Raw genomic sequence first — 12,500 nt, 5'->3', positions numbered from 1 at the left:
GTGTCGGACTGGGGCTGTTTCGGATCTAGTGCTCCACAACTCCTTTGCTCCTCTTGCTGATCTCCCTACGTCGCCTGCCCCACGTCGGAGTGGATCTGGATGTCCGGATGAACAGGGCAGCGAATCTTGCCCCTCGCCTGCTATCCAGCCAGGCCATCCATCACCGCGCCAACATGTAGCTCGCAAAGCTACCTCCAAGCGCAACAGGTCTGCAGACAGCGACGGCTCGAGTCCAGAGCGCGTTTCTGATAAGCGGCTCAGGCCAGGCCATCCATCACCGCGTCAACATGTAGCTCGCAAAGTTACCTCCAAGCGCAACAGGTCTGCAGACAGCGACGGCTCGAGTCCAGAGCGCGTTTCTGATAAGCGGCTCAGAATCTCTTCTCCAACGATGGCCGCAGCAGATTGCATGGCCTCTACATCTCCAACAGCGGATAGCTTGTCAAGCCATCGGGCTACTGCGATGCCTCTGTTGGCTAATGATGCTGGTGTCGTTAGCTTGTGTAGCCCGTGTCAAACACCACCGGCGTTGTCCACGGCTGACAGCGTCCCTCAGCGTCCAGATGGTCTACAACTTCCTCCTCGCACCTCTATACACTTTAACCGCGATGTTCAATGCCCTCCTGAAATTCTCATTGTTGGTGATTCGATTGTCAGAGATCTGATTATTCCTAGTGCTATCACGTACTGTATCCCGGGAGGAAGGGTTATTGACATCTCTCATCTCATTCCGTCTCTATTGAACAGACATTCTTCCGTAAACACTGTCATTGCTCACGTGGGGACAAATGACGTCATGGCCCGGAACTCTGTGAAGCTACAGAATGAGCTGGAGACGTTATGTCTCACTGTTGAAAGCCTCGGGAAACGCTGCATAATGTCAGGCCCTATCCCACTTAGCTCCAGTAATTCAGAGCGTTTCAGCAGATTGCATAGTCTCCATACCTGGCTGAAACAATTCTGCAATCTAGCTGGTCATGATTTTATTGCTAATTTTGATATATTCTGGACCAAATCATTTTTATATAGATCTGATGGGGTGCATCCAAACAAACTGGGCCTACTAGAGCTAACCACCAACTTTATTCAGTTCATTGCTTTCAGCACACCTTGACATTCAACACAGCATGACCCAATCCAGTTCACAAACACACCCAGCTCTACTATGGGTCCTGCTGATAATTGCAGCTCTCCCTCTCCTGCTGTATCACTTGGGGATCAAACTACACAGGCAATAAGTAGCCCCTCTCATCACCTACAGATGGCCCTTCTTAATGTCAGATCACTTCGTAATAAAACATTTCTGGTACATGACATTATCACCTCCCATAAATTAAGCTGTATGTTCCTTACTGAAACATGGCTTGATACCTCAGGCAACTATGAACTTCTTGAGGCATCACCACCTGACTTTTCCTTTGCCCACTGCTCTCGTGAACATCAGAGAGGGGGGGGTGTAGCAGCCCTTTTTTCTCACATGCTTCCCTGCAAGACTGTTTCTTTTGGTCCATATGCTGCTTTTGAATATTTAGCCCTGAGGCAATCAAATAATTTACTCATTGTCACAGTCTATCGTCCACCACAATATAATGCGGGTTTTATTTCTGATTTCGAGGATTTTTTATCTAATACTGTGACCAACTATGACTGTATTCTTATTTCTGGTGATTTTAATATTCATGTTGATAACATGGCTAACTCCCTGGCAATTCAGTTCACAGAGCTTTTGTCATCCTTCGAGTTCACACAACATATGTCTGTCCCTACTCACAGCCATGGCCACACCTTAGATCTGGTCATTTCAAAAGGCTTAGACGTCTCTATAAATGGCACCTTAGATGTTGGTTTTTCTGACCACCTCTGTATATATTTTAGTGTCTCCTGGCCAACGACTAGACATGTATCTGGTGTGAAAAAGGTTCTCAGACGCAGGATCAGGGAAGATACCCCAGAAAATTTTATTTTGACCTTTAATGCTGCTCGGTCATGTGACCTGAGCCAGATATCTGTGCCATCTGTCTCCCCCATGGGCTCTGTTTGTGACTCTATTGTATCCCCCTGTTGCGACACCTTAGTCAAGTCTTTTAACTCTGCTGTGATGCAAACTATAAACAGTATTGCACCATTGCATGTTAAGACTATCTCAGGAAAACGTAGGTCACCCTGGAGAACCTCACAGACAATTAACACATCTAAAAGAATCTGTCGCATTTACGAACGAAAATGGCGTAAATCTAAACTGCAGGCTGACTTTGTAAACTATAAGAATCATATTCTTATGTATAACAATGAAATCAAGAAAGCTCGAAGGCAGTACTTCTCTCAGATCATTGCTGAAAATTCAAATAACGCTAAAATACTGTTCAATACCATTGATAAACTTATCAACCCTCCACTTACAATTCCTACAGAGCTCCACTCTGTAGAGAAATGCAATGAGTTTGCAACTTTTTTTAGTGATAAAATTTTAACTATAAGGAGCAATATCATACCGTCTAATACTGATGTCAGCTACATTTCTCCATGTCAATTTCTGCCCAGCCAAGCCTGTCTCCCCAGTTTTACTCCTATTCATCAAGATGAGTTAGGAGAGATAGTTCGACAGCTAGGCTCTGCTACCTGCTCCCTTGACCCTATACCTACTAAATTGCTCAAAGAGGTCTTCAGCTGTTTAGCTACTGACATTTTAAATATTGTTAATTCATCACTCCTCTCTGGTACTTTCCCTTCCTGTCTTAAACATGCATTGGTTACTCCTCTGTTAAAGAAACATACCCTTGATCCCTTAGCTTTTGAGAGTTATAGGCCCATTTCAAACTTACCATTTTTAGGTAAAATCCTTGAGAAGGTTGCCTACAAGCAGCTTTACTCTTATCTGTCCCACAACTCCCTTTTCGATGCCTACCAATCTGGATTCCGTGTGAATCATAGTACAGAGACTGCTTTGATCAGAGTTGTCAATGATCTTAAAATGGCCACTGATAACCATAAAGTATCTGTTCTGGTTCTTCTAGACTTAAGTGCTGCGTTTGACACTGTGGATCATACGATTTTAATCCAACGACTACAAGATCAAATCGGCATTTGCGGTAGTGCCCTTGCCTGGATCACTTCTTATTTAAATGGGAGATCCTTCTCTGTCACTATTAACAATTTCTTCTCTGACTCTATGGATACCTCTCATGGGATACCTCAGGGATCAATCCTGGGCCCTCTGCTTTTTAATTTATATATGCTACCACTTGGGCATATCATCCGGCACCATGGTCTTTCATATCACTCCTATGCAGATGATACCCAGTTGTACATTTCTTTTTCCCCTGACGACCCCAGTCCAGTAAATGACCTAATAAGTTGTGTCTCAGACATCAAAAACTGGATGGGTCAGACTTTTTTATTGTTAAACGACAGCAAGACAGAGATTTTAGTTGTAGGCCCCAAGGCTCGTAGAGAACATCTTTGTACGTTTTTAGCCCCCCTTCAGGTAATACCTTGTGATGATGTCAGAAATTTGGGTGTGACCCTTGATACAGATCTTAATTTTAACAAACATATATCTGTTATCACTAAGACGGCATTTTACCATCTGCGAAATATTACTAAAGTACGTGGCCTCTCGTCTCCTCAGGACTCTGAAAAGTTAGTTCATGCTTTTATCTCCAGCCGCCTTGATTACTGCAACTCCCTATATGCCGGGCTCACTAAACAGGCACTCAACAAACTCCAACTCATTCAGAATACAGCTGCCAGAATACTGACAAGAACATCCAAATTTGGACACATCACCCCAAATTCTGAAATCTCTTCACTGGCTGCCTGTACAACAAAGAATACATTTTAAAATACTTCTGATCACTTTTAAAGCAGTAAATGGCTTGGCCCCTACCTACATCTCTGACATCATCCCTCCATACCATCCTACCCGTTCGTTGAGAACATCAAATAAAGGTCTTTTATGCGTCCCCAAAATTAACACCAACACTGCACATGGTGCTTTTAGTTATTGTGCCCCTACCCTTTGGAATTCCCTCCCCCTAGAACTAAGGTCAGTGACTTCTACTCCCGCTTTTAAAAAGGGTCTTAAAACGTTTTTATTTACACAAGCTTTTGGTTGAGTTGATTTTTATTGACATTGTTTTATTTCCTAAGGGTTTTTATGTGTTTTATTTTTTACTTTGATTTTACTTTTATTCTATTTATTTTGCTCTGGGCCCTTGCAGACTATGTGTCTAGTCTAGTGTTTGGTGTTTAAAAGGTCTTATCATTGCAATGGGTTTTATTTTGTTTTATTTCTACCTATTATTATATATGTTTATATTTTCACTCAGTTTTAGTGCTGTTTTTAAATTTTCTACTTTTCCTCCTTTTAATCTTACAGCACATTGAGTCTATGTAAGCCATATGAAATGTGCTTTATAAATAAACTTGACTTGACTTGACTTCAATTTCTGTTGTTCGTGTTGATTGTTGACTTCTGTTATCTGTCAGACTTGTCAACAATCTCCTACTCCCCCCATATTTACAATCCGACACTACCCTGATATTTATCCTGCAGACACATCATGAGAAGGTACTGACAGGCCTGTCTGACCTTACAACCCAATCTCCCCCCCCCTCTCTTTTTTCCATCCCCCCCCCCCTCTCTCTCTCTCTCCCTCCCCTGTCTCTCCACTCTCTCTCCATCCCTCTCCCCCTCTCTCTCTCTTCAGCTGATAGATGATAAGAAGGCGTTGAGTGAGCGTTGTGAGGGCGTCGTAGCTGAGCTGAAGCAGGTGGACCAGAAATACACCAAGAAGATCTCCCAGATGCAGGAGCAGCACGAGATGGTAATACACACACACACGCGCACACACACACACACACACACACACACACACACACACACACACACACACACACACACATACAGTACACACACGTGCACACACACACATACAGTACACACACGTGCACACACACACACGCACACACACACGTACACACACACACACACACACACACACACACACACACACACACACACACACACACACACACACACACACACACACACACACACACACACACACACACACACACACACACACACACACACACACACATAGTTCCTGGAAAGTGGCCATAGTCACATCTGGGGCCAGAACATTCATGTGTGTTTTTGTTGGTTTATTTTCCCCCAGAGGCCTGACGTTTTTTCAAGCTGGGACTTAACAACCGATTTACGATAACACATTTTGATTAGATTAAGTATTCGGTCTAACTTTCCCCCATATTTTTTGATTGGTAGACATTCACTTTTCTACCCACAGCTTACTTTTAAACACACAACTAAAGCGTTTCCCTGTCCTCTACCCAAGTTTTCCCCTGATAGGGCAGGTTGCCAGTGTGGCCCTCTCGGGCTGTTACGTCTACCCGCCTGCTAAAGGTGTGTGTGAGTGTGCGTGTGCGTGTACGTGTGCGTGTGCGTGTACGTGTGCGTGTGCTGTTAGGTCTACCTGCCCGCCTGCCAAAGGTGCTGCCAAAGGCTACAGCATCTTAAACGAGAAAGAAGTAAAGAAAAAAGAAATGCAAACCTGCCAGCTCTGGTGTTTTTTTTGCGCTCCGTCTCAGTGCCAAGGCATCATTTAGCAGAGTCCAGCTGCCTCCCTTAGGAGCGTTTGTGTGCATGTGTTTGTGTGTACATACATGCGTGTGGTGTGCGTACTCGTGTGCATGCGTGCGTGGGTGTGTGTGTGCGCGACTGTGTGTGTGTGTGTGTGTGTGTGTGTGTGTGTGTGTGTGTGTGTGTGTGTGTGTTTGTGTGAGCACAATACAGGGTTTGCTATCTGCAGCCCTTGCCAAAGAGAACTGCCGTCAGCTGATGCCTCATGGTGCAGGACTGGAGTTTGGCCACTAGATGGTGCGGCTGATGCCTCATGGTGCAGGACTGCAGTTTGGCCACTAGATGCCGCCAGAGGGGCAGCCAGAGCTAGCGCTAGGGCTGGACTGGTCTGATAATGACAGGAGTCAGGTGGAGTCTTGGCTGTATGCTGAGGTGCATGTGTGCATTTGTGTTGGGGTGAAGTAGAGGTGTGTGTGTGTGTGTGTAAATGTGTGTGCGTGTTTTGTTTCTGTGACTTTGTGTGTTGCATTAATTGTGTGTGCTGCAAGAGAGCTTCTATTCCTTTTTTATAAAATCTCTTTCTTTTGCCTCTTTTCCTTTCTTTTCACTTGCCTGTTTCTCTTCCCTCTTTCTCTCTCTCTCATTCATTCATTCTTTCTTTTTCTTTCTTTTCACATATATTTCTCTCTCTTTCTTTCACTGTCATTCTTTCTTTCTTTTTCGTCTCTCTCTTTTCACTTACCTCTTTCTTTCTCTTCTCTGTATTTCTCTCTTCTCTGTCTTTCTTTCTCTCTCTCTCTCTCTCTCTCTGTTCTCCTCCTAATGTGTGTGTTTTGGTTTTCCGTGTGATATTTTCTCTTCTCTGTCTTGTGTTTCTGGCTTCTTGTAGGTGTGGCAAATTCTGGGTCCGTTGTGTGAGGTAACGCTTCTCTTCTTCTCTTCTTCTCTTTTACTTAGTTCTATCACTCCATCCTCCACTTCATCCTCATTTACTCATCCCCCACTCCATCTCTCTCCCACAAAGCACCCCTCCACCCTCCTCAGATTCTTCTCTCTATCCGTGTCCCTCATCTGATTTCTGCCAGGCTGTCACTTCAGTTGTTCTTCGATCACTGTTGTCCCCCCTTCTCCCCTGTTCTGGTGTAGTGCTTGTATTCCACCCTGCATGTGTGTGTCCTGGCACGTTAGCTGCTGCATGTGTATGGAGCATTATGGTCTTGTGTGTGTGTGAGAGACAGAGTGTGCATGCATGTGTGCACGCTTTGTGTGTGTGTGTTTGTGTGTGTGTGTGTGAGTGTGAATGTGCGAGAGAGAGAGAGAGAGAGAGAGAGAGAGAGAGAGAGAGAGAGAGAGAGAGAGAGAGAGAGAGAGAGAGAGAGAGAGAGAGAGCATGTGTGTGTGCACACTTTTTGTGTGTGTGTGTGTGTGTGTGTGTGTGTGTGTGTGTGTGTGTGTGTGTGTGTGTGTGTGTGTGTGTGTGTGTGTGTGTGTGTGTGTGTGTGTGTGTGTGTGTGTGTGTGTGTGTGTGTGTGTGTTGCCTTCCCATGTTCCCATGATGTAATTGTTTTTTAGCCCCCCTCCACCCAAAGTCCCATCTAAGTCCGTAGATAACCCAAACTGTTACTCTTGGCACCCGCATGACCCTGTCTCGCTCTCACACACACACACACACACACACACACACACACACACACACACACACACACACACACACACACACACACACACACACACACACACACACACACACACACACACACAGTAGAATGCCTTGTTTTCCCCGGGGCCCCCCTTTTTAAAGCCAAGTAGACAACCAGCCCAGGCCAGTAGGCAACCCAGTAGATCAGGGGTGGGGAGTCTTTTTCATTCAAAGGGCCACTTCAAATTGCTCCAAGGGCCGTAAAAGTCCTCTGAGGGCCTACTATGAACACAAACCAGGATTTCCCCCTGCATTTAAGGTCTATATTGAAGTCAGACACCTTTACAACAGACCCCACCTTCTCTAAGTCCCCTGAATATAGCTTAATTGTATAGCAAATGGAATTTCCAAGATTCCTTTACAAAATATGTCATACTTCATGTGAAGCTGCATAACATTAAAATGATGTATGGGTGCCAGATAAAACGGCTTCGAGGGCCGTAAATGGCCATTGAGACATATGCTCCCAACCCCGCAGTAGATAGTCCAGCTCAGCCTTAAGTGACCCAGCAGACTACCCAGCATGACCCAGTGGACGACCCTGTACACAACCCAGCCCAGCCTAAGGTGACCCAGTCGACGACACAGTAGACGACCCAGCCCAGCCTAAAGTGACCCAGTGGACGACACAGTAGACGACCCAGCCCAGCCTAAAGTGACCCAGTGGACGACACAGTAGACGACCCAGCCCAGCCTAAAGTGACCCAGCGCACAATCCAGCATGACCCAGTAGACAGCCCAGCCCAACCTAAAGTGACCCAGTGGACGACCCAGCCCCTCCTAAAGTGGGCTCTCCCCTCCCTGTCTCAGTTGGGATGGGTGGGTGGATTGGGGTGTTCAGGCTTTCTCTCTCTCCCCTGCCTGCCTCAGTGGGGATACAGTAGATGGGGGCATGGAGACTTTCTTTCCCCTCCCTGCCTCAGTAGGGATGGTGTCTGTCTGTCTGGGTGGGTGGGTGTCTGTCTGGGTGTTTGGGTGTTTGGGTGTTTGGGTGTGGGACCAGATCACTTGTGACTGTGAGCATGCCTGGGGCATGAGCTGGAATGGCTGGAGCCGTTAACAAAAGCCTCTTTCTCTTTCCTCTCTCTCCCTCTCTCCCTCCCATGCTCCCTCTCCACCCATCCCTCTCTTCTCGTTTCTCTCACTTTTTCCACAAACTCTGTCTATATCTGTACATCTCTCCAACGCAACCCCCACAGCCAACCCCCCCCCATCACCAATCCACCCCGTGCCCCCATCACCAACTGTGCACCCGCATACTGTGACTGTCATGCGGAGCACCACATGTTAATCTCTCTCTCTCTCTCTCCCTCTCTCTCTCTCTCCTCTCTCCTCCTCTCTCTTCTCCTCTCTCGTTCGTTTGTTCTCTCTCTCTTTCTCTCTCTCCTCTCTCCTCTCTCTCTCTTTCTATCTCTCCTCTCTCCTCTCCTCTCTCTCTCTTTCTATCTCTCCTCTCTCCTCTCCTCTCTCTCTCTTTCTCTCTCCTCTCTCTCTCTCTCTGTCTTTCTCTCGCTCACTCGCTCGCTCTCTCTTCTCCTCTCTCTCTCTCTCTCTCTCTCTTTCTCTCTCCTCTCTCTCTCTCTCTCTCTCTGTCTTTCTCTCGCTCACTCGCTCGCTCTCTCTTCTCCTCTCTCTCTCTTTCTCTCTCCTCAGGAGATTAAGAAGTTGAAGGAGTTGATGAGTGCTACTGAGAAGATCCGGCGTGAGAAGTGGATCGACGAGAAGACCAAGAAGATCAAAGAGATCACCGTCAAAGGTGCCGTACGAGTAAAATATTAATATCAATACACAATATAAACTGTATAATACATATAAATATCAATACATAAAGAGATCACCGTCATAGGTGCTGTATGAATAAAATATGAATATCAATACACAATATACAGTATACTGTATTATAAATATAAATATCAGTACAGATCACCATCAAAGGTAAAAAAAATATCTAAATACAGACGAACAAACACATAGCAATAGCAGTTCACCCCCTCCCTAAGAGCAGTCCCCCCTTGCACAATAGCAGTTCACCCATCCCCAAGCCCCCCCCGTCCCCTTCCCCACAATAGCACTTCACATCACTTCCCCCCTGGCGTTGCCTGAAATGACCCCCCCCCTTTGCTCCTGGTCTGTTGGACAGCTTTGTAATCACTCACTGCCATATTGCCAAAGATAAATTGTGGCTGCATATGACAACAATATATAGTGTATAGTGCACAATAGCAGTTCACTCCCCTCTGACGTTGCCTCAAATGACCCCCGCCACTACTTCCTGGTGTGTTGGATAGCATACTCTGTGCAATCCCACATTGGCATATTGTCAAAGACAACAAACTGCGTCGCTGCATATTTGTCTAACTATCTAACTATCTAGCCGCATCTTATTTTATGAGATCCGGCTGCGCCACACCTTCTTCTTAGTCTGTATTCCTCAGCCTTGATGTTTTTATATCTGCTCCAAGGCAACGATATCGTCGGCAATATGGACAAAACAGAGCTTTAAACCATGTCAACCAAAATTGGTCCACAAACTCTGTCCAAGTTGGCCACAGCAAACGAAACATGACAGTGAAGCGACATACAGTATCCTCTGTGCAGTCACACTCACACTCACTCAATAGCCGTGGCCTAGGGAGTTGGTCTTTCAATTAGGGGTCGACCGATACAGGTTTTTTAATGGCCGATGCGATATCGATTTTTTTTTTTTCATCACCCTTGGCCGATACCCGATTTCCGATACCCAATATTTGGGGCCGATATGGGTTTAAAAAAAAAGATTAAAAAATGACAAATATTCCAGGTTCCAGTTAAAAATAAATATTCCTTTAACATCATCAAATTGAGGTAGAACTTGTAACATTTAAACGCCCACTCTAACAATCAAGTAATGTCTAACAATCAAGTAATAAAAAAATAAAGTGTCTTGGTGCTTTAAAAAAAACCCTGAATGAAATAAAATAATAAATATTGCGTATCGGCCAAAACCACACACGTATCGGCCGATGCGATACACTTAAAGAAATGCAAATATCAACCCGATACCGATATATATATCGGTCTATCCTTACTTTTAATATGGGGGTTGTAGGTTCAAATCCCACCTGACCTCTCCCTTCACCTCCATACATGGCTGAGGTGCCCTTTGGCATGGTACCAAATCCCACATTGCTCTAGGGACTGTAAGCAACACCCTGAAAAATAGTCAATGTAAATGGCTCTGGATAAAAAGCATTGGGTAAATGTAATGTAATGTAGTAATAGCCAAAGACAATAAAGTGCGTACACAGAAGTACTGTACAGTATGTGTATCTTCTTTTACGAGCCCCGGCTGCACAACAGCTGCTTTTCTTCTTCTCTACCTCCTCGTTCTTCATCTTTATTGTCTTCTATTGCAGTTGTAAATGTGCCTCCTGTATCTGCACCGAGGGAGGATCTACATGTCATCGTAGTGCTCATCGTTATAATACATTTATTACCCAGGATTTCTTATAAATCAATAAATCTAGACCTTTATCATCGTCATAATAACTCTAGCAATCAGGACGTCAATACCTTTAGTGACATCGTAGTGTTTTTCTGCACAATGGAAACAGCTTCACAGTGTTGACGTGTTGTGTGCAAAGAAGGTTTCAAGTTATCGATTGAATAGGCAGAAAGGCCACATAGAAAAATAATGATGCAAGAAGTCATGTCATTTCTCCCTCTCTCACCCATCTCTCTCTCTCTCTCTCTCTCTCTCTCTCTCTCTCTCTCTCTCTCTCTCTCTCTCTCTCTCTCCCCTACATCTCTCTCATTATCTCTCTCTCCCCCCTCTCTCTATCCCCATCTCTCTGTAGGTGTACTTTAGAGCCCGAGATTCCGGAGCTTCTGAAGCTGATACTAATTCTCTCTCTCTCTCTCTCTCTCTCTCTCTCTCTCTCTCTCTCTCTCTCTCTCTCTCTCTCTCTCTCTCTCTCTCTCTCTCCCTTCTCTCTATTCCCCTCTCCATGTAGGTTTAGAGCCAGAGATCCAGAAGCTGATCTCTCGCCATAAGCAGGAGCTCCATAAGCTGCGTGTGCTGCATGAGGCTGAGATATCGCGTGCGGACGAGAGAGCAGCGCAGAGATACCTACAGCAGACGGAGGAGCTGAGAGCACAGCTGGAGCAGGAGAGAGACCAGCAGTGTCACCGGGAGAGAGAACTGGCCAAGCAGAGGTAGACACACACACGGGCACGCACGCACGCATGCACGCACGCACACACATACACACACTCCAGAGAGAGACCAGCAGTGTCACCGGAAGAGAGAACTGGCCAAGCAGAGGTAGACACGCACGCACGCACGCACGCACGCACGCTCGCACGCACTCACGCACACACACACACACTCCAGAGAGAGACCAGCAGTGTCACCGGAAGAGAGAACTGGCCAAGCAGAGGTAGACACGCACGCACGCACGCACATATACACACACTCCAGAGAGAGACCAGCAGTGTCACCGGGAGAGAGAACTGGCCAAGCAGAGGTAGACACACACACGGGCACGCACGCACGCACGTACGCACGCACGCACACACACACATGCACACACTCCAGAGAGAGACCAGCAGTGTCACCGGGAGAGAGAGCTGGCCAAGCTGACACACACACACACACACACACATACGCACACATACAGACAAACACACACACACACACACACACTGTACACACACACACACACACACACACACACACACACACACACACACACACACACACACACACACACACTGTACACACACACACACACACGCACACACTCACATATTGTACACACACACACTATGTCTACTGTGTCACACTCTTGTCGGCTGGATTACATCAGTCAGCAGCTGGAGAGCCAGAGGCTGCCAACAGACACCAGGAAATGAGGAAACTGAACTCAACAGTCACACACACACACACACACACACACACACACACACACACACACACACACACACACACACACACCCACACACCCACACAGACACACACACACACACACACACACACACACACACACACACACACACACACAATCACACTATCACACCTTCACACACACACCGATACTATCACACAGACACTCACTCCCACATGAACACGCACGCTCATACACAGTAGGAGGCAGGGGGTCATTCAGACAAGACTGTTGATGCGTAAACAAATTCACTGAGATACACAGATCTCTCTTT

The 12,500-nt window shown here is 46.1% G+C and overlaps 1 protein-coding gene across 1 annotated transcript in view; it reads left to right on the top strand.

The window, feature by feature from the left end:
- cep131 (centrosomal protein 131) overlaps nt 1–12,500 on the top strand; it is a 61,348-nt gene that overhangs the window by 19,470 nt on the left and 29,378 nt on the right. The window contains exons 17-20 of the mRNA XM_063221926.1: nt 4,710–4,826; nt 6,492–6,521; nt 8,955–9,057; nt 11,294–11,495. Coding sequence (XP_063077996.1) covers nt 4,710–4,826; nt 6,492–6,521; nt 8,955–9,057; nt 11,294–11,495 — 452 coding nt within the window. The remainder of the gene's footprint in view (nt 1–4,709; nt 4,827–6,491; nt 6,522–8,954; nt 9,058–11,293; nt 11,496–12,500) is intronic.

This window comes from Engraulis encrasicolus, chromosome 17, assembly GCF_034702125.1.
Source record: "Engraulis encrasicolus isolate BLACKSEA-1 chromosome 17, IST_EnEncr_1.0, whole genome shotgun sequence".
NCBI classification, from domain to species: Eukaryota; Metazoa; Chordata; class Actinopteri; order Clupeiformes; family Engraulidae; genus Engraulis; species Engraulis encrasicolus.
This window is presented reverse-complemented; position numbering and strand designations above follow the sequence as displayed.